This window comes from Saccoglossus kowalevskii, chromosome 15, assembly GCF_978046115.1.
Source record: "Saccoglossus kowalevskii chromosome 15, keSacKowa6.1, whole genome shotgun sequence".
In the NCBI taxonomy this organism is placed as follows: Eukaryota; Metazoa; Hemichordata; class Enteropneusta; family Harrimaniidae; genus Saccoglossus; species Saccoglossus kowalevskii.
The window spans coordinates 29,627,539-29,652,952 of record NC_140655.1 but is presented as its reverse complement, the minus strand read 5'-3'; the positions used below and the strand labels follow the sequence as shown (position 1 = coordinate 29,652,952).

The 25,414-nt window shown below is 36.7% G+C and overlaps 2 protein-coding genes across 4 annotated transcripts; both read left to right on the top strand.

Annotated features, from left to right (window-relative positions):
* The first annotated feature begins 285 nt into the window (after nucleotides 1–285).
* Nucleotides 286–5,550, top strand: LOC144357572 (uncharacterized). Of its 2 annotated transcripts, none has more exons than XM_085490697.1 (2): nucleotides 286–462; nucleotides 2,435–5,550. In XM_085490697.1, the coding sequence occupies exon 2, from the start codon at nucleotides 2,457–2,459 to the stop codon at nucleotides 3,876–3,878; it is 1,422 nt and encodes a 473-aa protein (XP_085346823.1). In that variant the 5' UTR covers nucleotides 286–462; nucleotides 2,435–2,456; the 3' UTR covers nucleotides 3,879–5,550. The 2 variants fall into 2 exon arrangements, with proteins under 2 accessions (XP_085346823.1, XP_077867841.2); XM_078011715.2 differs by having other exon boundaries at nucleotides 2,344–5,550.
* Nucleotides 5,551–15,750: 10,200 nt separating this feature from the next.
* LOC146734315 (uncharacterized) lies at nucleotides 15,751–24,239 on the top strand. 2 transcript variants are annotated; one of them, XM_085490695.1, is made up of 2 exons: nucleotides 15,751–15,865; nucleotides 21,805–24,239. In XM_085490695.1, the coding sequence occupies exon 2, from the start codon at nucleotides 21,821–21,823 to the stop codon at nucleotides 23,345–23,347; it is 1,527 nt and encodes a 508-aa protein (XP_085346821.1). In that variant the 5' UTR covers nucleotides 15,751–15,865; nucleotides 21,805–21,820; the 3' UTR covers nucleotides 23,348–24,239. The 2 variants fall into 2 exon arrangements, with proteins under 2 accessions (XP_085346821.1, XP_085346822.1); XM_085490696.1 differs by lacking the exon at nucleotides 15,751–15,865 and adding an exon at nucleotides 16,532–16,595.
* Nucleotides 24,240–25,414: the final 1,175 nt, after the last annotated feature.

Here is a 25,414-nt window from a genome sequence, read left to right as displayed (position 1 = left end):
AAAGGGTTTCAGCTTGATTTGGGAAGTGCGATCGCCCCTCTGCCCCCTCCCGTGCCGCCGCCACTGATTTTTTAACATGTTAGAATTGTGTGTGGGTTTGTAGTTCAAACGACTCTTACAAATGCGAAGAAATAATGCTTAGTCACGCATATGTTAGGTTGACTGACCTCGAGTAATACTTGGTTACCGTCTGTATATAAACACGGTTGCGTGCATTACCTTTCAATGACGTAGGCAAATGAAGACTAGTGTTATCACGTGTTATATGCATTAATCACCTAACACGACACTTTACTCACCCCATGCATGAACATACACAACATGCTATTGATTAAGATCATTATACGATAGTGCGCACACTATGAACTGTCTTGACAACTTGTATTGACACAGTTTGTCATACTCCGTGTGTAGATTGTGATCGGTTTGCTAAAATACTCTTTGGAAAACAGAATTACAGAGGTATGTAACGAACTATTGTCTATTTACATATTTACAAAACAAGGAATTATGGTTTGTTTTTTCGCGTTCCGTGCACCCAATATTTATTTCCCAATTTTGTTCGAGGTTAATACGTAAAACCAATGGTATATACAGGAACCAATCGTCGACTGTTTGGCAGCCATTACCCCCTCAAAACACCAAAAAAATCAATCCGTGTACATTGTATTCATTCTTGATATGAACATCACAAATGGTGGTCACTAGGGGTTGTTTTGTGAGTTGATTCAATATGGTCTACTGTCAGCCATGTTGGTTTATCTCCATACCTCATTAATCGTTTCTTGAGTCATCACATTGACAGAGAATCACGTGCATGGTTCCTTCGCACGATGTTTGTTAAGCAAGGATATTGACCCTTGAGTGTTGAGACCTAGAAACTATGTAACCCGTCAATGGTTTGCAGCTAATCATATTGTGGTTAACATATAACATACGCCTAAATATTCAACAGAGATGTAAGCAATTGTAATTGGGGTTGGGCTGGTGAGGCTGGGAGCTGGAAGCAGTGCACATTGGCATACGGCCGACTAGTAATAAAGTGGTATATCTGTGATTACTACAAGTGTGTATTCCTTTCGATCGGTCAATTATAGTACTACCGTAACACCTGAGCGGAGCGAAACGACTTTTCGACGTATAGTAGTCAACAATGATGTTTACAGTGAGTGTGAAGTAAAGATATTATGATTGTTTCCCGGATAGGCACTGATTTTGTATTTTCATCGTAAAACTGTCGCCATATGTCAGCAAGGCATGGGGCTGGGAATGTTTGGTCTGAGATTCGGTATACAGCTTTGCTTTCAATGAGCTTCTTTGACCCCCCCGTGATAAGTATATTTTACCATGAACTAGTGTATATGTGATATGTTTAGTTGACCTTAGTTTATGCATTCACTAAGTGATTTTATGTCAAATAAAATATTATACACTATACTATGTACTATGTACTCGGCTTTCTTTTAAATTTGCTTCATGGATGGGTTATTTCTATTCTGATTCACCTGCATTTCTACGATTGGGTTTTGGTTTGCACTAATTCTGCACTATTATGCTGGAGCAGGTAATGTAGGCATCAACAACCGTTGAGTTCGAACGCTAGTTGTTAAGTAAACAGATCTTATATTAGATTTATCTGCCATGCTTCAACACTTTTACTCTTAGTTGCACGTCTTTTTGTAATACTTGAATATAATTTGACCGATTTTTTTCTTTAAATATTTAGTATACATAGGCACTTCGTATTTACTCAGTGTGGGTTACATGTTCAGATGCTTATCATGTATATACATGGTTTGATTCAAAATGGCGACCATGTTTTTTCCTTGATTCAAAATGGCGACCATTTTTTTCCCTTGTGTTCTAACAGTTCTCAGATACACTTTCAATAATGTTTAAATTTGGTACGTTGTCATCAATTCTCGGGCCAGTCTATTCAAATTTGACATAAACAAAGATATGAAAGTTTGTTTGGTGATTTAATTCAAAATCTACACGCATTTAATGAAAATGACCTGAAAGCTTCAAAGAAAGGTGGTCTTATGCCGTGTACCATCCATATGTGTTGTATTAAAGTAGAGAATTCAACAGTAGTTGTGACGATTTGAATGCGATCGTTTTCACATCTTTTATTTGTAATCATTATAATTACTGGATGTTCTTATTGATCCCCGTAACATAATATATCTCACTTACGAACACCATATATGCAGGGCGAGATTACATTGCTCTAACATCTCCTTCAAATCAAATAAATTGACTTCCTACACATTTCTGCCAACAATATCAACTCGTTTATATCATAAATGTAATTTAAACAATTAATACTATTCTTGTTTGCAGAATAACCAATAATGGATTACATAACCATATTGACAACAATATTGGTAGTCATGGTAACCATCATACTCTTTTGTTATACTTGGCTCAACAGAAAAAGAACAAGAATACCTGGTATGGTTGATATCAGCAAACATGGACGGGAAATTGGCAACTGGGAAAGGTTGCTGGTGGACTTCGTTCAACTTGGTACACTTATTAATTCTTACGTGATATTTCTAGATTCGAAAGTTCAGTTAACGCAGGATATGCTAATTAAAGCGACAATTAAGATAAGATCAAGACACCCTATTTTGCGCATGCGTATTTTGGATGTTATCGACAGTAATGGAGTTGAACGAAAATTCTTTCAACCAATTGAGAATTCAGCTGTTGATGTGAAAACTATAATTGGGGACGATTGGATTGAATTGCATTCAAATGAGTTGGCCACCGGCTTTGATACTCTAAAAGGTCCCCTCTGGCGGCTGCGTCTTCTGAAAGGTACAACAGGTGCAAGTCAAATAGAAGATGTCTACAAAAGTACATTTATCGTAACATTTCATCATTCTATTATTGATGGGATTACCATGATGCACTTTGTAGATGAACTTCTTGACTATCTAGATCAAGTAGTTAAAGGAAATGACGATATACCAGAAAGTCTGCCTCTGTACCCATCGCTTGAGAAAGCGATTGGCATTACTCATATGCCATGGTGGAAAGTATTTATCACCTTTGTTGTATTGGCAAAAGAACACTTCTTCAAACCCTCAAACCCCTATATTGATCGCTTTGGAATGGAAATGATAAGAAATCCTGGTGTACATCATGAAACTAAAGTGATCCCAATTGAGTTTACGAAACAAGAAACAACAATGATCAAGACATATTCATCAGAACACAAAGCTACTGTAAATGGAACTCTTCTAGCAGCTGCCAACCTCGCCATAGCACGTATTATCAATGGAAAATCGCAAAAATCAATACATATACGAACAGAATTTCTTGCTAACTTACGTGGCATGTGTACACCACCTTTAGACCCTAAAGAATCGTTTGGTACATATGCACCGCCATATATAATGCATGTGGATGTTTCTAGTGCCACTTATGATCGAGATGCGTTTGGTAAATTTGCATCAAGTCTCACTCAAAGGTCACATGAAATGGTAAGAAGAGGAGAAGGACAAGAATTGGTACAGTTCGTCAGAGTTCTTTATGATCTTGGTATTAGTTTTGAGAACTTCCACGAAGACTCTGTCAGAGACCAGAAATCAGGATATCGTGGTGGTGGCGTATTATTGCTGTCCAACCTTGGAAACCTAAACTACTTTACAAAAGACAAACCGCGAGTATTTGAGATAACTAGTAAACATAATGCATGTTCCATGCATAAAATGGGAAGTATATTTGACAACTACGCTGCGACAATTCATGGTCGACTATTATGGACTGTCGCATATGCAACGAATGTTGTTACCAAAGAACAAGCCCAGGAATTCGCTGACATGGTTGTTGATGTACTTAGAAAGATGTGCTTGCAAAACAAAATCTGAACGACCATGTTCAATGATCAAATGAATTTGAACATAGTAATACATTTCCGCTCCATTACCAATTATTGATGTGTATGTATATGCTTCTTATGAGCTATACATTTCCCAGCTCATTCACTATGACTACGTACGTGCAGACTTTTTAAAAAGATATTGTCTAATTTCGACCTAACTATCAAATCACGTGACAACAATGTCACTTTTCTGATATATACTTCAGGTTGCATACAGAAAACATTTTGTGTGTATCTCGGAAATGCCCGGGAAACAACAGCATTTCAGGTTCACAACAATGGCCGACACAATTCATACTTACTGTCCTGGCGAGAAATACAGTGCCTGCAACATCATAAACAATATATCAGAAATTTTCTGCGATTTACGCGAATATAAAACGTAATTGTTATTGTTTGATATTACTCTTTTTTCGCAAAAATTCTTGACAACAGTCAAAAAAGACTAGACGAGATGTCAAATGTCAAAGACTCATCAAATCTTCTCACATAGAGAGAAAGTATCTCAGATGGCCATATACGGTCATGTGACTTTATTAATATGCATAAATGTAATATCTCAAGCACTGTTTCAGATAGGAACATGCCACAAGTGTTATAACGAGTCCTTTGAATGAGATATGACAAACTCAACAATATGTGATTTCATTAATATGTATACTCCAAGAAAATGATTCCAGGTAGCCATGTGCAACCAATGATATAACTGAGACTAACATTATGCATAAGTAATGCTCAGAGAATATAGAGAAGGATATGCAACCAGCGCGCACTATAAGGTCACGGACATTATTATGTGACCTCATTAAATATGTCACCATATCAAATTCACAGAAATTAACTGTGCATGTGCAAATTATAAACTATATTTTGTATAATGTATAGCACAGGTCATTAGCCATGCTGCTCCAAACCTGATTATTACTACTATCCAGCTGTATTTAATCAGCAGATTCAATGGAACTTGATGCATAGATCCCTGGGTTATACACAATTATTTTGGGATGAATTCCAGTGCTGATTACATTTTGATATAAATGTATAATTATGTCATTTGCATAATAAATAAAGACTTTTAGGGTGTTTTTTTGATATCATAACAGTTTGTTCAAATTCTTTGAAACTTTACTTGTACATGCAAGCTGGTGTGCAGTTGCATGACTTCTCATTTTAATTAGCTAATTTTCATAACTGTTTTAGTATATTCTTTGTGTATATTTACAACCAAATATGTAGAAACTTTGTATAAGCTTGTCTACATGATTATTTGTGCCTATTTCTACATTTTCAACGTTTATTTAGAATCATAATAGTTTATTCAAATAATTTTACACAAAATTAACAAATGCACAACATCTTGGACAATTGGATTGAATCACAGTTTTTTTAATCAATCTTTGAAATAGCACAAGGATTGATGAAGCAGAAATTGATGTATGCTAGTTATTGAGTAAACATCAATATTTATAAAATTCACTTCCTATAGGGAAATTTTTCAGTATCACTATTCTTTTTTTATTTGATTCAAAATAGCCAACTTGCGGCCATTTTATAATAACTTCCCATACACAAAGCCTCGCTAAGTATTGCATTCAATTTGTCATTGTTAACATAATGCAAAAAAACTATTAAAACAAACTCAAATGCACAACAATAAAGTAGGTAACGTTATTGATTGTTTATCCAAGCACACTAGAGAGCTCAGTAACAGGCAACTGCCAAATGCATTCGAATAAATAATTCTATTACAGTGCCGTCCGTTGCGTGACTGGTACTCATTGGTCGATCGGTACAACGTGCTGTCCAGTTTCAAATTGTCAGAAAATAACTATTCACTGAGCAGTGGCTGGGGTCAGGGTACGAACGTGTCGAGAAGAGTGTGCGCGAATCAGCAATAACCAATATTTGTCCACATTGTCATTAGTTCAGGTACAAAAATACTGCTCTTTTCCATCTGCCAACTTGATATGAAGAATCTTCGCTTGTCATTTACTAGCGGGCGCCTTCAACTCATTTTTGTTTATTCCCAAGCATGTCGCTAAGATTGGGAGGTGACCACTGACTGAACCTACTATTCCGACTTTGAACTGTTGTACCAATGTTCATATCGTACATTTTCACCAACATGAGGCCTGTTTGTATTTGCAATCAATGCACTGATAACTGGATACTGTGATTTTATAAGGGTTCGTGAGTGCATCACCACAAATAATAATGGTGAAGTAGCGTTTACCTTTTGTTGCTGTGTAAAGTTGGCGGATGACTATTAATTGAACCTTAACTGTTCAATTTCATGTAGCATGTTCATACCTAGTTTTAATTATTGTAGTGAAATAGTATAAAAATAATATCATTCAATGGAGTGAGATTGTAATTTTGTATTTCCACTACACTTTATTTAGCGACCCACTGGAACATTCAATCTAGGGAAGGTAGAACGTATACGTCCTGTTCAGATAATTTGTATGTTTCAAGATTATTTATTAATTAGTATTTATCTCAGTATGTTAATTTCACTACATTATGCTAGTGGGTGATGCGGAGTCGCCCTCTTAGCCACATCAACACATATGACTTTGCTTCAGTTTTACATGCAGACTCTCTGTAATATTTCAACTATCATGTCAGCGTACTCCTGGGCTTGGGTTTTGTTCACAATACTTGTCACATATGCAACGGACCAAAACAGTCTACTATAAATAGTTGCAGCGTAATTATCAAACATGTTTCCTAATTTCTCAAACGAGCAGCCATTGTGTCTACCAGTTATCTCAAAGGCACGTGACTTTTCTTTTGTAAAGTAATGTAGGTTTCCCAGGTTAGAAAGCATAACAACACCTTCACTGCGGTTTGCTATTTTCTTATCCATAAATGCTTCGATGAGCCAGGTCAATCCAAGATTCAAGTCATATATCATTTCAAGCAATTGAAGGAATTGTTGACCTTCACCTTTTCGTATCAATTCATGTGTTCGTTTTGTAAGATCAGATGCAAATTTACCAAATGTTTCTGAATCAATTTTATTTGGAACGTTTACTTCCATAAAATATGCAGGTGCATAAGTGCCAAATGATTCCCTGGGATCTAACGGAGGTATGCATGCACCTCGAAAATTAGCGGGAAACCAGTAATAACTACTGCTGCTGCGACAAGGGCAGCACCCATGAGAGTACCATTGACGGTAGCTTTGTGTTTTGCAGAATACGTTTTGATAAATTTAGTTTCTTCTTTAGAAAACTCGATGGGAATGACTTTTGTTGCTGTGACCAAACCAGGAATTCTTGTTTGTTCTAGTCCGTGGCGTCCTATATAAGGGTTGAGACGTTTAAACAATCTTTTTTTCGTTATTGCAATGAACACGATTAGCATTTCCCACCACGACATACCAGTAACACCAAGGCTCTTCTCTAAGCATGAAGGTTGAAGTGGAAGAATTTCAGGAAGTTTTTCATTTCCTCCAACAATTGAATCTAAGTAATCCAAAAGCTCATTCACGAATCTCATTATTGTATTTCCATCAATTATACTATGATGAAATGTTACAATAAATATCTGACTTACACCTGTAGTATCTTTCAGAAGACGCGGACGCCAGAGTGGTCCATTTAGAACTTCGAAGCAGGTGGCCATCTCCTTTGAATGTGCTTCAATCCAATTTTCTCCAATTATAGTTTTCACATCAATGAATGAATTCTCAGTTGCTTGAAAGAATTTTCATGTAACTCCATTACTGTTGATAACATCTAAAATACGCATGCGCAAAAGAGGGTGTCTTGATCTGATCATAAGTGCTGCCTTTTTCAACATATCTTCTGTGAGCTTAATCTTTGAGTCTAAAAATATCACATATGAATTAATAAATTTACCAAGGTCTACACATTCGCACACCATTCTTTCCCAGTCACCAACTCCCCGTCCATCTTTGCTAACATCAACTATCCCATGTTTTCTTGCCCTCTTTTTGTTGAGCCACACATAACCATATAGTATGGCAGTTGCCATGACTACCAGCATTGCTGACATAAGTGTACAATATTTCATCATAGATGATCTGCATACAAAAAATTGCGATTAAAAATGTTTTTAGCAGGCATGTAGTATTGGCATTGGTGATAAATAAGTCATTTATGATAACGTTGTGAATATGGTGAAGAGATTGATCCTTATACAGCTACCAATTGAATGACCATAGAAACGTACGTGATAACACATTTATATACACAGATATTCGGCATAAACACAGGACTACGGACATTACACATATATCACATAATCAGGGGAAAGCAACATGGGTCGAGAAATGTTTTATTGTCCAAAAAAATGTGTTTGAAATGATTGACATGGCGAGTAGACTCAAGGCCGTAGCTAGCGGGGGGCAAAGGGGGCAGATGCCCCCCTGAGTTTGGGAGTTTTAAACAAAAACAAAAACTTAAAATATAAAAGTTTCGAGCAACCACGTATTTGGTTTGTACACGATTTGAAATCAAACATTGTAAGCCAGTTGCGTGTACTTTGTTTATATTTATTACTGAGCGCGTTGACACTTTGACGCACAGTGGGTCAAACGTTTCCTTCAAGTATTTCTGATTGACACGTCAGCCATGTCAGCTTCGAAGAAACGTTGCACACAACTGTCGATGTTGAATTTTTATAGTAAAAGCATTAATATGAGGAATACCAGTATGATTGATGTATGACGTCGCCCTGATAGTATGTATGGCAGTAAATTGAACTGAAAATCGATCACACTCGCCACAATCTGATGATATAAATCATTTAAATTACGGCTTCTCTCTTTTTGGAATATGTGGTGGCCCTGAAAATGGCCGTTTAGTTTGGTTGCTATGAAGCCACTAACCAAGCTCGATCACTTCATTATGATCTTCTTGGTGGTCGAGATTCCACAGGGTCTGCAATGCCTCGCGGCGGCGGGAAGCAAATGACAGAATTTCGTAAACGATGCGGAATATATTCAAAAATATTGAATGTATATTATCTTTTCTCGGATCATGTCATCCAAGATTTTGAGTCGCGACTTGCTGATCATCACTGTGATCTGTGAGCTGCACAAGCACTTTTACCATGCAACATTGGTCAGCACACATCAACCCATGTGACCTCAATTAACAACTACTATGGGAAATTGTTGCAAAGGGGTGAATTTTTGAATATTGAAATTGAAAAGTGGATAACAAAGTTCAGTTATACACCAATTGAGCAACGCATAATGATGCTGCTTCACCTCTTGCTGTTTGTGATGTCAACTATTTCCCAGCCATCCACAGAATTCTCACAATATTCTTTACAACAACTGTCGGAAGCGTGTCATGTGTACGTTCTTTTTCTGCACGGCGGGTGAAGTTATGGACACGATGTAGCATGGCTCAAGACAGACTCAGTTCTCTTGCAATGATACTAGTACACCTAGGCACAGACATCATTCCTTCCCCAAAAGTGATTTATTCAAGGAAAGCTAACTGGAGATAAATTAATATGCTATCGCCAAAGTTGTAAACATAAACTGTGTATTGTACAACTATCAATTGTATTAATCAGTCCTGTACATTACATTAATGTTGCTCCTATATGAAGATATCAAGATGATTTTATTGTTAAAAATAGATAGATATATATAGCCATTTTTTTTATTTATTTATTATTATTTCACCAAATTATGAAAAATACAAGACACACACACAGAAAAAATAATGGAAAAAACAAAACAAAACAAAAAACATATGTTCACAATAGCTGATCTAATAAACTCCAATATAATCTGAAAGACTTTGATTTTACATTGTAAATCCTTATTTTGTACAGTCATATCTATTTTCTTTTGATATGCTAAATAATTGCATAAATTTACAAAAGATGGCTTTACATTCTTGTACCTACAATTGAAAATATATTTTTTCATAAGCAGTAAAAGGTAATTTAAACAAAGAATGTAGTCTGAATTTAAATTAGAATCATGTACATTTAATCCCAAGATGACATCTTTTGATGAAAAATTTACCGAAATATTACAATTGTCGTCAAGGGTCAATTCAAGATCGTGACGCACTGAGGAAACATACATAGAACAAATGAAGCAGTGTTTCAGGAAAATTGTTACAAAAAGTACATTTATCAGTATCAACTATATTACTTATTTTTAAAAACCTGTTTGTAGTGGTAATTCTATTAATCAGTCTGTATTGAAAATTTCTGAGTGACACATCATCAGTAATAATGAAAGGTAGTTTAAAATAATATTTAAAATTTAGGTTTGTGCCAAATAACCTCTCCCACTTTTCAACACAGGTTTGAGTTTTTAGGTTTAACCTATATACTCTCTCTACGATTTCTGAGTAAGCTCTTTTAATATGGATAAGGGTAGATTTATTTTCATTATCTCTGCTATTCAAGGAAACTAACCAATTTCCAGGAATAGCATAAATAAGACCAAAATACTTTAAAAATTGATTTGATGATATGTTATATTTGTCTGAGAAAGTTTTAAAGGTGAGGAAATTGCCACTATCATCCAGTACATCCGATAGAAATACAATACCACTCTGGTACCAACTTCTATAGAAAATAGTTCGCTTATTAATTAAGATATCTGGGTTAAACCAAATGCATTGCTTGTTTCTGACTGAAAACTTTATAACATGAGCAATCCATACAAGTATAAGCTTGAAATAGCCGTTTCCATCCACTTTCGTCATATTGGCTAGATAACAGCTTATCTACCCAGGAGACATGAAGCGATTCGATAAAAGACAGTTTGACAGGAGTGACTTAAATTGCAAGGCTTTGTCATCAAAATTAATTTTCTCACACAGAATTAAATCCACGTCAAAATGTACACCAAATAATGTAAAAGGCTTGTCAGACCAATTTAAATTTAGGTGCAGAAGCATAGTTTCTCCACAGTGGCGTTTTGATCCTATCCAAATTACTCTTGATTTATCGTGATTTATCTGGAGACCTGAAATGTATGCAAATTGTTCAAGTATCAAAAATAAACTTTTTAGAGATGATTCTGAACCATCAATAAAGGTAAATGTGTCATCTGCGTATTGACCTAAAAGAAATTCTTGTGTCCATAAGGTCACCCCACTAATGTCTGAGCAGTGACGTATTTTATGGGCAAGCGACTCAACACAAAAAATAAAGATATGGAGATAGAGGGTCACCCTGTCGCACCCCCCTATGTAATTGAAAAAAATCAGAAAAATTACCATTGTTAATTACGCAACTTGAGGTACTGGAATAAAAGATTTCAACCCACTTTCTGAATGGTTCCCCAAAGTTTAGAAAATCTAGCGTTTTGTCAATAAAATTCCAAGAAAGAGTATCAAACGCTTTTGTAAAATCAAGCAGAACAAGCATGCCCGGAATGTCTTTTACAATGGACCCACGCAATACATCATAAACTAAACGCGTATTTTCACCAATATTCCGTCCTTTTAGAAAACACTTTTGATCAATATGAATAATACTAGGCAACACTTTCCTCATTTTACCTGACAAAACATCTGATGCAATTTTATATTCTGTATTTAACAGTGAGATAGGGCGCCAGTTTTTTAAGAAAGGTCTATCTTTATCAGATTTTGGGATACATGTAATTATACCACGGCCCTGTGTTTCCGACAGTGACCCCGAAGTATATGCTTCGTTTAAAGAATTTAAAACAAAATGCCTAATGTCAGACCAAAAAAACTTATATAACTCGGCACTAAAACCGTCCATCCCCGGACTTTTATTATTTTCCATATTTTTAAGCACCGTTGTACATTCGGTCATTGTCAGTAACCCTCCCATGGTTAAACGTTGGGTATTAGTAAGCTTTGGCTGAGTGCTGTCAGAAGATAGAAAACAGTCAAAGGACCGTTCCTCCATATTGGACTAATTTAAAGGCACACTGTATAGATTAGCATAAAACTGCTTTTGTTTGTCTAAAATTGTATTCATATTGGTAATAACTGAACGATTGATTAAATTTGCCTATTGTTTTATTTACATAATTTCGTTTTTCCATGGAGCAGAAGTACTTAGACGGTTTTTCACTTTCCGCCGACCAGCGAGAATGAGAACGAATTCTCGCTCCCTCCATATACTTTTCTTTGATCTCAGCTAATCTACGTTTACTTTTCTCCAGCTCATTCATCAGAAAATCAGACGGGGCTAACCTATACTCTTTTTCTAAATTTTCAATATTCATTTCTAAAATATTAGTCTCATTACGACGTTTTTTGATTTTCTGTACCGAATAAGAAATTGTGGCATCGCGAATTTTCATATTTAAAGTCTCCCAAAACAGCTGATGAGAAATAATGAACGTGTCAGCTGGGGTGTCGATTTTATACTCAAAAATAGTTTCGTCAATAATTTGTTTAACAAGACTGGCATATTGTTTGTCCTTCAAAAGAGATACATTGAATTTCCAGAAACCTTTATCTCGTACCGAATTGCGAAACTTGCAGTTTAATGAAATCAGGGAGTGGTCAGTCTTGTATCCAGCACTGATGTCTGCCTCTACAGTCATGTCAGCCAGATCAGATGTAACAAGAAAATAATCTAACCTGCTCTGGGTCACACGAGGACGATGTCTAAACCACGTATATTTTCTTTCTCATAATTTATATCTGTGCTCTGTTCTGTCGATTATGTAACCGCCCATCAGTATCTAAATTGAAATTCCTGACTGTGTTCCAATCACCAACCCAAATATTTGAGTCATTACCAAAATCTAACACGTCTATTTTAATATTTTGGAAAAAATCTGGATCGTCCTCATTTGGCCCGTAAATACAAATCAATGTGAAACGCTTCTCATGAATCGTAAGATCAAGTAAAACATATCTGCCATCATATGACAACTTTTGTTTATGAAGAATATATTGAAAATTATTATTGAATGAAATGGCAACACCTTTACTGTTACTGGAACCCATACAAAAGAAAACAGGAGCCCCCCCCCCCCATTCCAACCGCCACCTGGAAACATCCCGGTCAGTGCAATGGGTCTCCTGTAAACAAATAATCGACGCATTTTTACTCCTCAACCAATCAAATACGTCTCTTTTTTTAACAGTCCCTTAGACCTCGCACACTCATTGATACTATTTTGAAATCCCCAGCCATAGTAGATATTTTTGTTGACAAATAAGTACAGCTATTGAAAGTACTTGAAACAAAAAAATAATAACATGTTACATAAGAACGAAAAGTGACAAGCGACAAAAAAACAATAGACAATAAAAATACAAAAAATGGCGCAATAGCCTGGCCATTAGCAGCGCAGAAATCAAACGGACACTGCTATGAAAGGAAGAAATATAGTGCACGTTGGTAGCTCCCCAACGAAAAACCAAACCTTTAATTAGTCTTTGAATGCTCATCTTATGTAAGGTTAAAGCAATATCATGTATTAAATACATCTAATTGACACAGAAGATTTTTTAACACTGAAAGTTCATTAAACTACAAGGTTACCTTTTTGTTCACTTTTTAGTGTAAAGTTTACCATCAATATACAGTTGACCATTTGTAAAACGGGGTTTCTTATTTTCTTTAAATGCCTTTTCCATCACTGACCTGAGTTCCCTTTTAACTCTTTAGTCTGCAGGACAATAATCCTCCGTAATAAACCGATTAGTCCCCTTCAACATGGCCTTAGCCTTTCTAAATACATCCCACCGTTGTGGCCGTCGGAAAAATTTCACAATTATATGGCGAGGTTGACGTTGAACTGTATTGATCGCACCTGGTTGACTGCGAATATGGGCACGATATGCATTCTCTACCATATCTTCGGGGTTTTCAAAATCACAGTCTTTTAAAATATTGCTGACCAACTAGATACAATTCTCACTTTCATTTTCTTTAACACCACCAAAACGGACATTAAAACTTCGAGAATACCGTTCAAGGCGTAGGCAATGGTCTTCTGCATTTACCAATTTTCGACGTAATTCGTTGTTATTTGATTCCAAAGCAGCAACGCGATTTTCCAATGTTGTTACTTTGTTTTTCAACATTTCTATTTCACTACTTACAAACTGAATTGCTCGTTCAATCTCCCCTTGACGGGAATTAGTTTGGCAAAGTTTCTCGTCATATGTCCGTTGATCTTCAACTATTTTATCCATCTTTTTTTTAAATCGGTCGAAAACACCCTTAATATATTGCTGGAAACTCTTTAGCTCGGCTGCCATGTCTCCCACATACACACGACTACTTTCCGTCTCGGATTCAAACTCACCAGGTGTGTTCCTCTCAAATTCTTCGGTTGGGCTACTGTCATGGCCGACCATAAAGGAAGTTATTTGCCGAGCTGCTGAACGAAGTGTTGGTTTGTCTGGTGTACCTTTCCGTCCTTTTTTTGGTCCCATATTTAACCTGCGGCTTTACACTGTGGCTTAGTTGAAACCTTCTTGACGTTTCAGAGCAATTTTAGTTCATAGGCAAAAAAAAAAATCGTTGGTTCTCTGGAGAGCAAAAAACAACTCAACCACACATGCCATAAGCCATTAATTTAAGGCGAAACTGTACACCTCTATGCCTTCATACATTTATGGACAATTAAAAAATGCATTTGCTGCCCCCCTAGTGAAAAAAAGCTAGCTACGGCCCTGGTAGTATGTGTACTTAATACATGTAGCAGCTATGGTATTATTAATCATATTCAGTATTTCCAATTATGAATGTTCCATTTTACAAACGTCATAATTTGATTTTAATTTTCAAAAAGGTTCTTGTTAGTGTTGCTCCCTATCATTAACTTTTGCGAGGATTTTGCGAGAAACGGTCGCTTCCTCACAAAACGCAAGGACAATTTTCATCTTCGCTAATACCTCGCGAGCCATAGCGAGGTTTTAGCTGGTTGATTTGACCTCGAACTGCGAGGTTACAATTCCTCGCAATTGAAACTGCAGGGTTGTTACACCTCGCAGGCAGAACTGCAAGGTTGTGAATTCTCTTAATCAACACTGCGAGGTTCTTGCACCTCGCAATCAGAACTCAGAGATTCTTACTTCTTGCAATCAGAACTGTGGGGTTAAAATACCTCGTAGTTATAACAGTGATGTTATTTTTCTTCTTGGTAACCTCGCAACCATAAGAGCCACGGTAATAACTAATCTTTTCTACTCCAAGTATGACTAGGGATGTGAGTAGCGCCCTCAGCGGATTGATTCAACGCTATAAATGTCAAGACAAGGCTAATCCAATGTTTACTATTTTCTGTTGACATGCTGGGTGGATAGCAGGGGTTGAGTTGTGGGCAATAGGGATATATTTACAGTAAGGCCATGCTTATCTAGAAACATTGGGTCAAGACAATACTTGATAGGATAGGAACAACATCATATATCATGAATAAATTACTAGAAAACAGATGAGACATTGAGAATTATCTCAAAATGAGTTGATGTGCACAAGTGAAACATTGTGACTTGTCTCTGTACCAACTTTCAACAAAATTGGACAAAGCATGACTTAGAGATAGATGGTAACGGATAAACGGACGAACAAACATAAGACATAAGCCAATCTATAAGCCCCCATTGGACTCCGCTCGGTGGGGGCTAACAACATTCATCTCTGAATAATGACAATGCCTACATCTGAGAAACCGAGGGGGTGCAAAAAAAAACATTGGACACATGACTGAGAGACAGGTGGTAATTGGCGAACGGACGTACCCCAATCTACAAGCCCCCGCCGGAGACTAATGGGGGAGGGATGGTGGTGAACTTCCAACTAAGAAACCATCTGTAAGCCCCCACTGGACAAAGTAAAGAATGCCTGAGAAAACCGCCATATTAACGGGTGGTCGGCCATTATATTTCAAATGACCTTATGCCCTACATATACATTGTAAACTGCTGTTTGTCGTCCCACCGTGTCTGCAACGTCTTCCTACAGTCCCTCTCGAGGCTAACAAAAAAATACATCGAGCATTGAACTTCGCTTCCGAATGTAAGTATACCACTGATATGTATCGCTCTGCTACTATTTGTGTTATGTTCATTCACAGTCAAGCAAAATAAGACATGTACAGACCCTAAGTACACGGACAATTGGTAAGTTAGGAAATGGCAGGTCGTATTTTGGCCACGTATTATCAGAATAACTGCCGTTTTAACACCAGAAATGTGTGAACATAATACGATATCAACACCGCTACATATGATGGATATTATTAAATACTAACTCAACTGGTTTACAATCGCCCAAATGTGTAAACATATTAACACATTTTTGACGACCTCTGTGAAAGAATGTTAGGGACGACCTTCTCGTGACCTCTTCCAGTTAACCAGTCGTGCATCTTATTTTATCTTTTGTCATTATTTGTTATTTGACCGACGTCAGTTAGAGATGTTCTACGACATAGTACATTGAAAAAAAGTTTCCATGACGTGGCAGCAAGTCGCAATCGCATAGTGACCCCGATTGTTATATATGACGTGTGTAATAAAACTGATTTTGAAGTGACAAGAATAAGCAATAAAACGTTCAAAGACAGGTTATGCTGTGCCGACAAATGTTGTTGTCACGGTCCTGTAATCAATGTATATACATTGTCGCATACGACATGTTTACCACTTCCGTGTCACTGAGAATGTTCTAGAACCGTACTGTGTCTGGGTGGAATTTTTAGAAGCTGGTTGAATAGGTAATAGAACACTGTAGAAGGCAATAGAAGGTAATGGAACATTCTAGAAATTTGTAGTAAATTCCAGACTCATTATGTATGCTGATGTAATGGTCTATTTATAGACAGTGTGGGTATATATAGGGGAGTTGTTCAGCACTGAGATCAGATCGGAGATCTCGTTGAATTGTATTGGATTTTATGTATCTAGTTATTGGAGTAGTGGAGTTTTACCGCGTTATTGTACTTGATGTTTGCAGAGTATAATAATACCAGTACCAGTTGAAACCTCATCTGTTGGCTCCGTGTTCGTGTTTTATCATCGCCGCCAGGGAAGTCTTTTTGTTACTGTTGCCATTTTGGTATTTGAATCATCACACTTGTACTATACCAATTACGGTAATATTACGTTGCGTGTGACATACATGTAAATTAATTCGGCCAATGCTATACTTATTTCAAGGGTTTTAGTACTCATTATAAATATGTTCTCTTCTGTCAAATTTTTGAATTTATTTATTTGTTCAGTGGCTTATTTATTTGTTGTTATAATATAATATCTCTATAAATTGTGTAATCTAGTTAGAAAGTTATTAAGCAAGTCGTTTCTCGGATAAGCTCCCCACCATGTTATGTACATCTAAAGTGAGCTCCCCGTCATGTTATGTACACCTAAAGTGAGCTCCCCACCATGTTATGTACAGCTAAAGTGAGCTCCCCGCCATGTTATGTACACCTAAAGTGAGCTCCCCGCCATGTTATGTACACCTAAAGTGAGCTCCCCACCATGTTATGTACAGCTAAAGTGAGCTCCCCACCATGTTCTGTACACCTAAAGTGAGCTCCCCGCCGTGTTATGTACAGCTAAAGTGAGCTCCCCGCCATGTTATGTACACCTAAAGTGAGCTCCCCGTCATGTTATGTACAGCTAAAGTGAGCTCCCCGCCATGTTATGTACAGCTAAAGTGAGCTCCCCACCATGTTATGTACAGCTAAAGTGAGCTCCCCGCCATGTTATGTACAGCTAAAGTGAGCTCCCCGCCATGTTATGTACAGCTAAAGTGAGCTCCCCACCATGTTATGTACAGCTAAAGTGAGCTCCCCACCATGTTATGTACAGCTAAAGTGAGCTCCCCGCCATGTTATGTACACCAGTCCTAAAGTGAGCTCCCCGCCATGTTATGTACAGCTAAAGTGAGCTCCACACCATGTTATGTACAGCTAAAGTGAGCTCCCCGTCATGTTATGTACAGCTAAAGTGAGCTCCCCGCCATGTTATGTACAGCTAAAGTGAGCTCCCCGCCATGTTATGTACAGCTAAAGTGAGCTCCCCGCCATGTTATGTACAGCTAAAGTGAGCTCCCCGCCATGTTATGTACAGCTAAAGTGAGCTCCCCGCCATGTTATGTACAGCTAAAGTGAGCTCCCCGCCATGTTATGTACAGCTAAAGTGAGCTCCCCGCCATGTTATGTACAGCTAAAGTGAGCTCCCCGTCATGTTATGTACAGCTAAAGTGAGCTCCCCACCATGTTATGTACAGCTAAAGTGAGCTCCCCGCCATGTTATGTACAGCTAAAGTGAGCTCCCCACCATGTTATGTACAGCTAAAGTGAGCTCCCCGCCATGTTATGTACAGCTAAAGTGAGCTCCCCGCCATGTTATGTAAAGCTAAAGTGAGCTCCCCACCATGTTATGTACACCTAAAGTGAGCTGCCCGCCATGTTATGTTCAGCTAAAGTGAGCTCCCCACCATGTTATGTACAGCTAAAGTGAGCTCCCCAGCTAAACGTCAAAGGAAATATGAGAATACACAAGTTTAGACAAACACACACCAAAACTCACCACAAGTATAACTCGTGAATTCTCCTCTCTAGTTAACAGGCAATCATGTAACAAACTATTTTATTGCTTCACAATAAAGCCAACACAGTTATACAATAAGGTACATTATACTATGGGTATATACTAGTATATGTGTGAAAACCAACGTAACAAATAATTTCACAATAAACATCACGTTAGACACAACTTATCTGGACGCTTGGTGCCGGGTACAGCCACCGGTGGCGCTGTATACAATCGAAACCTATTTAGCCTATGCGCATGTAGAATACAGTGTAAAATCCAGAAACAGTTGTTAAATTTGGTGATCAGTTTAGTATGATAGAAAGCGTGTACAGACTTCAAATTACCACAATAGAAAAAGTGGGGGTCAGAACCGACTATATGTGATTCCGGAGTTTCATACTAAAGGTCTTCTATTAATAATTGCACTTTCAAATAATATTCACGAGACATGTCTTCGTCATGATCTCGTTAAAGCCGATTAACATATTGTGTACGCAGTGCGAATGCTTCGGTTTCTTTTTCCGTCTTCCACGACCAATGCGTCATCACAGTGAAGTCAGTTTACGTTTTATGTAAGTGACGTTCAGCAAACCTCATTGATGCTGTTCGTATTCAAAGCCGACACATAAGCGACGCTACCAGATATATACACAAAGCTAACAAGCTACACTAAAATCTATAAACAATTTGAAAGAGCAACTAATATTCTTCAAGCTGGTATTTTTTATAGATTTTATTTTTCATTCTTTTCTAGTTTAAAAAATTCAAGCTGACTCGATTCTTCACCCCTTGGCTCCATGTGGTTAGACTAAGTCCTTTTTTACCACTTGATTTAGAAGAACCGCTGGCTTTCTTAAAGTCACGTATTTAACACTTAGGCTACCAAATTAAACGACACCATTCCTAAATGTGGATGTTCGGCAAAAACAAATATATATATATATATGGCCAGTAATTCAGTGAAAGTAACTTATATATATGGCCAGTAATTCAGTGAAAGTAACTTATATATATGGCCCGTAACTCAGTGAAAGTGACTTATATATATGGCCCGTAACTCAGTGAAAGTAACTTATATATACCGCCCGTAACTCAGTGAAAGTAACTTATATATATGGCCCGTAACTCAGTTAAAGTAACTTATATATATGGCCCGTAACTCAGTTAAAGTAACATATATATATGGCCCGTAACTCAGTTAAAGTAACTTATATATATGGCCCGTAACTCAGTTAAATTAACTTATATATATGGCCCGTAACTCAGTGAAAGTAACTTATATATATGGCCCGTAACTCAGTGAAAGTAACTTATAAATACGGCCCGTAACTCAGTGAAAGTAACTTATATATATGGCCCGTAACTCAGTGAAAGTAATTTATATATACGGCCCGTAACTCGGTGAAAGTGACTTATATATATGGCCCGTAACTCAGTTAAAGTAACTTATATATATGACCCGTAACCCAGTTAAAGTAACTTATATATATGGCCCGTAACTCAGTTAAAGTAACTTATATATACCGCCCGTAACTCAGTGAAAGTAACTTATATATATGGCCTGTAACTCAGTGAAAGTAACTTATATATATGGCCCGTAACTCAGTGAAAGTAACTTATATATATGGCCCGTAACTCAGTTAAAGTAACTTATATATATGGCCCGTAACTCAGTGAAAGTAACTTATATATATGGCCTGTAACTCAGTGAAAGTAACTTATATATACGGCCCGTAACTCAGTGAAAGTAATTTATATATATGGCCTGTAACTCAGTTAAATGAACTTATATATATGGCCCGTAATTCAGTGAAAGTAACTTATATATATGGCCCGTAACTCAGTGAAAGTAACTTATATATATGGTCCGTAACTCAGTTAAAGTAACTTATATATATGACCCGTAACGCAGTTAAAGTAACTTATATATATGGCCCATAACTCAGTTAAAGTAACTTATATATATGGCCCGTAACTCAGTGAAAGTAACTTATATATATGGCCCGTAACTCAGTTAAAGTAACTTTTATATACCGCCCGTAACTCAGTGAAAGTAACTTATATATATGGCCCGTAACTCAGTGAAAGTAACTTATATATATGGCCCGTAACTCAGTGAAAGTAACTTATATATATGGCCCGTAACTCAGTTAAAGTAACTTATATATATGGCCCGTAACTCAGTGAAAGTAACTTATATATATGGCCTGTAACTCAGTGAAAGTAACTTATATATACGGCCCGTAACTCAGTGAAAGTAATTTGTATATATGGCCTGTAACTCAGTTAAATGAACTTATATATATGGCCCGTAATTCAGTGAAAGTAACTTATATATATGGCCCGTAACTCAGTGAAAGTAACTTATATATATGGTCCGTAACTCAGTTAAAGTAACTTATATATATGACCCGTAACGCAGTTAAAGTAACTTATATATATGGCCCATAACTCAGTTAAAGTAACTTATATATATGGCCCGTAACTCAGTGAAAGTAACTTATATATATGGCCTGTAACTCAGTGAAAGTAACTTATATATACGGCCCGTAACTCAGTGAAAGTAATTTATATATATGGCCCGTAACTCAGTTAAATTAACTTATATATATGGCCCGTAATTCAGTGAAAGTAACTTATATATATGGCCCGTAACTCAGTGAAAGTAACTTATATATATGGCCCGTAACTCAGTGACAGTAACTTATATATATGGCATGTAACTCAGTGAAAGTAACTTATATATACGGCCCGTAACTCAGTGAAAGTAACTTATATATATGGGCAGTAACTCAGTGAAAGTAACTTATATATATGGCCAGTAACTCAGTGAAAGTAACATATATATACGGCCCGTAACTCAGTGAAAGTAACTTATATATATGGCCCGTAATTCAGTGAAAGTAACTTATATATATGGCCCGTAACTCTGTGAAAGTAACTTATATATATGGCCAATAACTCGGTGAAAGTAACTTATATATATGAATGTAACTTTATATGTGCTCGTTAATACCTCGTGACGCTATGTGAGGATACGGCTTTACCTGGCGACACAATAACGCCATCACGCGTACGCTAACCGAATACAGTAGGCAATATTTTTATATACTTGTATAAATAACCTGGTATACTGATTTTGTGTAATCATATTGTGTCTCTGGATAACAATATCTTTTGCATCACCAGTATTATTTACCGTAAAGTCTGAATATTATATTTGTTTCCTTGGGACATTATTTTGATGATTGTATCCATGCTACATCAAATGACTTACATTTGCTTGGAAATCAAATTCATTGCGACAGCATGTAATATCATGTAATATCATATGCTGCCCAGTCACTATCGTATACAGAATAACACATATACCAATACACTAACTTGACTAATTTTCTGTTTTCGTTATAGTTCTGTTGCTGCAAATATGGATATGTTTATGCTAATAACAACAGTTGCTGTAATGATGTTGGGAATTATATTTTTTGTGAAAAAGAAACTGCTGAAGCCTAGAGACAAAGATTACTGGAAAGCTATTCATATACCAGGTGGCAGAGAACTAGGTGATTGGGAAGTAACGTACGTTTCTTTGCTTGACCGAGGACTGTTTCTGCTGTCATATGTTCTCTTCATTGATTCGAAGGAGGTCCTGACCAAGGAGATACTCACCAAGGCATCTCATAAAATAAGAGCAAGACATCCTATGCTACGAATGAGAATCGTGGAACATTCAGATGCCAAAGGTAATAAACGTATGTTTTTTGCACCAACTGAGAATGAGACGGTTGATGTAGAGACTATACAATCTGATGATTGGGTAGCTGTTCATTCAAAAGAAGTTGGCACTACGTTCAATTCCCAGAAAGGTCCACTTTGGAGAGTTCGATTGCTCCAGAATGAGGACAACCAATTTCCTGTAGACGGCATATACAAGAGTACTGTTGTCGTTACCTTTTACCAAGCAATTATCGATGGTGTAGCTGTTATGCGATTTGTTGATGAATTGATGGATCACCTGTGCTCTGCAGCAGAGGGTAATGATGAACTTCCAGAGAGCCTTCCACTACCACCGAGTGTCGAAGATTTCATTGGCCTCACTGATATGTCATGGAGGCAGAAACTCGTCACAGTTGCAAGGCTACTAAAAATGCGATATGGCACTATAAAACAAAATCCTTACACAGAGCGTTTCGGTGCAGAGATAAAGCGAAATCCCGATGTTGAAATAGCAACGAAAATCTTTCCCATTGAGTTTTCTAAATTAGACACACAAATAATTCTGGAAAACTCAAAGAAGCATAATGCTACTGTTAATGGCGTCATACTCGCAGCTTGTTGCTCAGCAATGTCACGAATCTTGCAAGGTGGGAGTTTGAAATGTGATATCAAATTTCGGATAGCATATCCTGCTGATATGAGGCGCTTCTCCAAACCATCTCTAGATGCAAAGGAAGGCCTTGTTAACCGTGGAGTTCCATATTTCATGGAGGTTAACGTTCCACGAAATATTGACCAACCCAATGTATTTTGGAAATTTGCAAATGAAATCACAAAGGAAACGCACAGAAAGATAAGAAATGGAGAAGCTCAAGACTTCTTAAGATTACAGGGATTCCTACTTGACCTTGGTTTATCATTTTGTTCCCTGGAAAGTAGTGTATTTGAAGACAGAGAGAATGGGTGGCGCAGTTCAACGGCATTTCTAGTGTCAAACTTGGGCAACCTCAAGTATTTGACCAAAGAAAGATCTCGTAAATTCGAACTACGTACAAAACATAATGGCAGCGCTATGAATGCCTGGGGTGATATATTTAATTTATATGTAGCAACAATACATGGAAGATTACTGATTAGTATCGTATATGCAACACACGTGACAACAATAGCTCAGGTAAAGGAATATGGTGACCTGATTGTAAAAAACATCAACGATGCATGTGGTATCAGTGAATAGGATTTACAATATCAAATCACAATCTCAATATCAGTAATTTGACATTATTCATCGCCGCTAATATAGTGTAGCGAATTAGGGACATACCTTTACATATGCATGCCCGTATGAGGTATATTTTATGTTTGAATGAACAAAATGCACGTAATGTGGTATCATAAACGTTACTCAGTCACAACGGAAATAACGGTCACTTTGACAGTCTTTGTGAACACATTTCTTTCTCATTGACTATTTTTATTTGTAATCCATACAGATATGTTCATCTTTGAAACGTTTAGTAATCCGTTTTTTTTATTTTTACAAATAACCAGTAGTTACTTCATATGCATTTTGTATGCATGATATGCACAATTTATATAAAAATCGCTTCCAATATTTGGGTACAAAGTGTACTTGGTTTCTGCTAAGTGTAGTATATGCTTTTTCTCACGAGTCAATCAATCAATCAATCTTTACACTCCAGTTTTGTTTCTGTAATTACCCTACATCATTTTCTTACGCAATGTTTTATGTCCTTGGTGTGTGTTTGTAAAAAGACTACTCAGTATGTAGACCTGCATAATAAGTTGACCAATCATAGTACTGTATTTGCACTTAAGGTGTTGACTAATAACAGTACTGTTTGGTCACATGCATGGACATCCTTTTTTTATAATCCAATAATCCATGTAGGCTTACACCTACTTTCATGAGATAGAAAAATGAAAAGAAAATACAAACTCTAAATAAAAATAGATAATAAATTAAGCAACAAATGTAAAAAAGCCAACCAAATCATGCTTTTTCAATACATATATATATATATATTTACACAAAATATGATTATTTTCACATACGATTGTTTTTTTATGTTTGTTTATATTACCAATAAATAATACATAACCAATAACATGTTGGCAAGAGTACTGTACTGTATATGTTTGGTGCAGCTAACTTCTGATTTAGGATTTTATAAAAAAATTACCTTACAACTATTAACAATTTAACAAAATTCTTTTAGGGATGCGATGTAACTACATCCACTGACGCTGTTGTCATTCGTGTCACCCATGTGAACACGAAATGCAAACGTGAAGCGCCAACTATCTTTATTCTTCTTTACTTCAGTCATTAAATTTCAATGAATTGTAATGCCTTCTTTGTGGTTTTAAGAATATCAATAATAATGAAAATAATGTTCAATTTAATACTAACTATTGAATATGTTCTTGATGTATCGCTCAACAGTGATGGGTTGACGTTATGTTAGGAGTTACCAATTTGAAATCTGTATGTGCAGGAAACCGAATTCATTATGCAGTTAATATATCAGTTTCTAAAGCTCCAGCCAGCGAACCAACAATTCAAAACGTGTGCACATGATGGATTTATGGTCATTCACATTGTTTGTTCTTTTTTCAACGTGGACCACACGTCCCATGTGAAGTTGGTATTTTGAACGCAAATTTACACTTTACTATTCTTTTTTGGCACGATTGTGCAATTAACAATGTTAAATTTTGTTTTAAATTTGCATTTAGTACATGCATCGTTGGTAAATCACAGCATTCCGCTAGTCATCTAACTGACCCATCTCCCCATGACATATCTGACGAAAACAGCGCAATACTCATTTTTCAGTATCACTATTGTTTTTTATTTGATTCAAAATAGCCAACTTGCGGCCATTTTATAATAACTTCCCAAAAACAAGGTATCGGTAGGTATTGCATTGTCATTATTAACATAATGCAAACAAACTATTAAAACAAACTCAAATGCACAACAATAAAGTAGGTAACGTTATTGATTGTTTGTCCAAGCACATTAGAGAGCTCAGTCACAGGCAACTACCAAATGCAATCGAATAAATAATTCTATGACAGTGCCGTCCATTGCAGTGACTGGTACTCTTTGGTCGATCGGTACTACGTGCTGTCCAGTTTGTCAGAAAATAACAAGGCACTGAGCAGTGGCTGGGGTCAGGGTACGAACGCATCGAGAAGAGTGTGCGCGAATCAACAATAACCAATATTTGTACATATTGTGATTAGTTCAGGTACAAAAATACTGCTCTTTTCCATC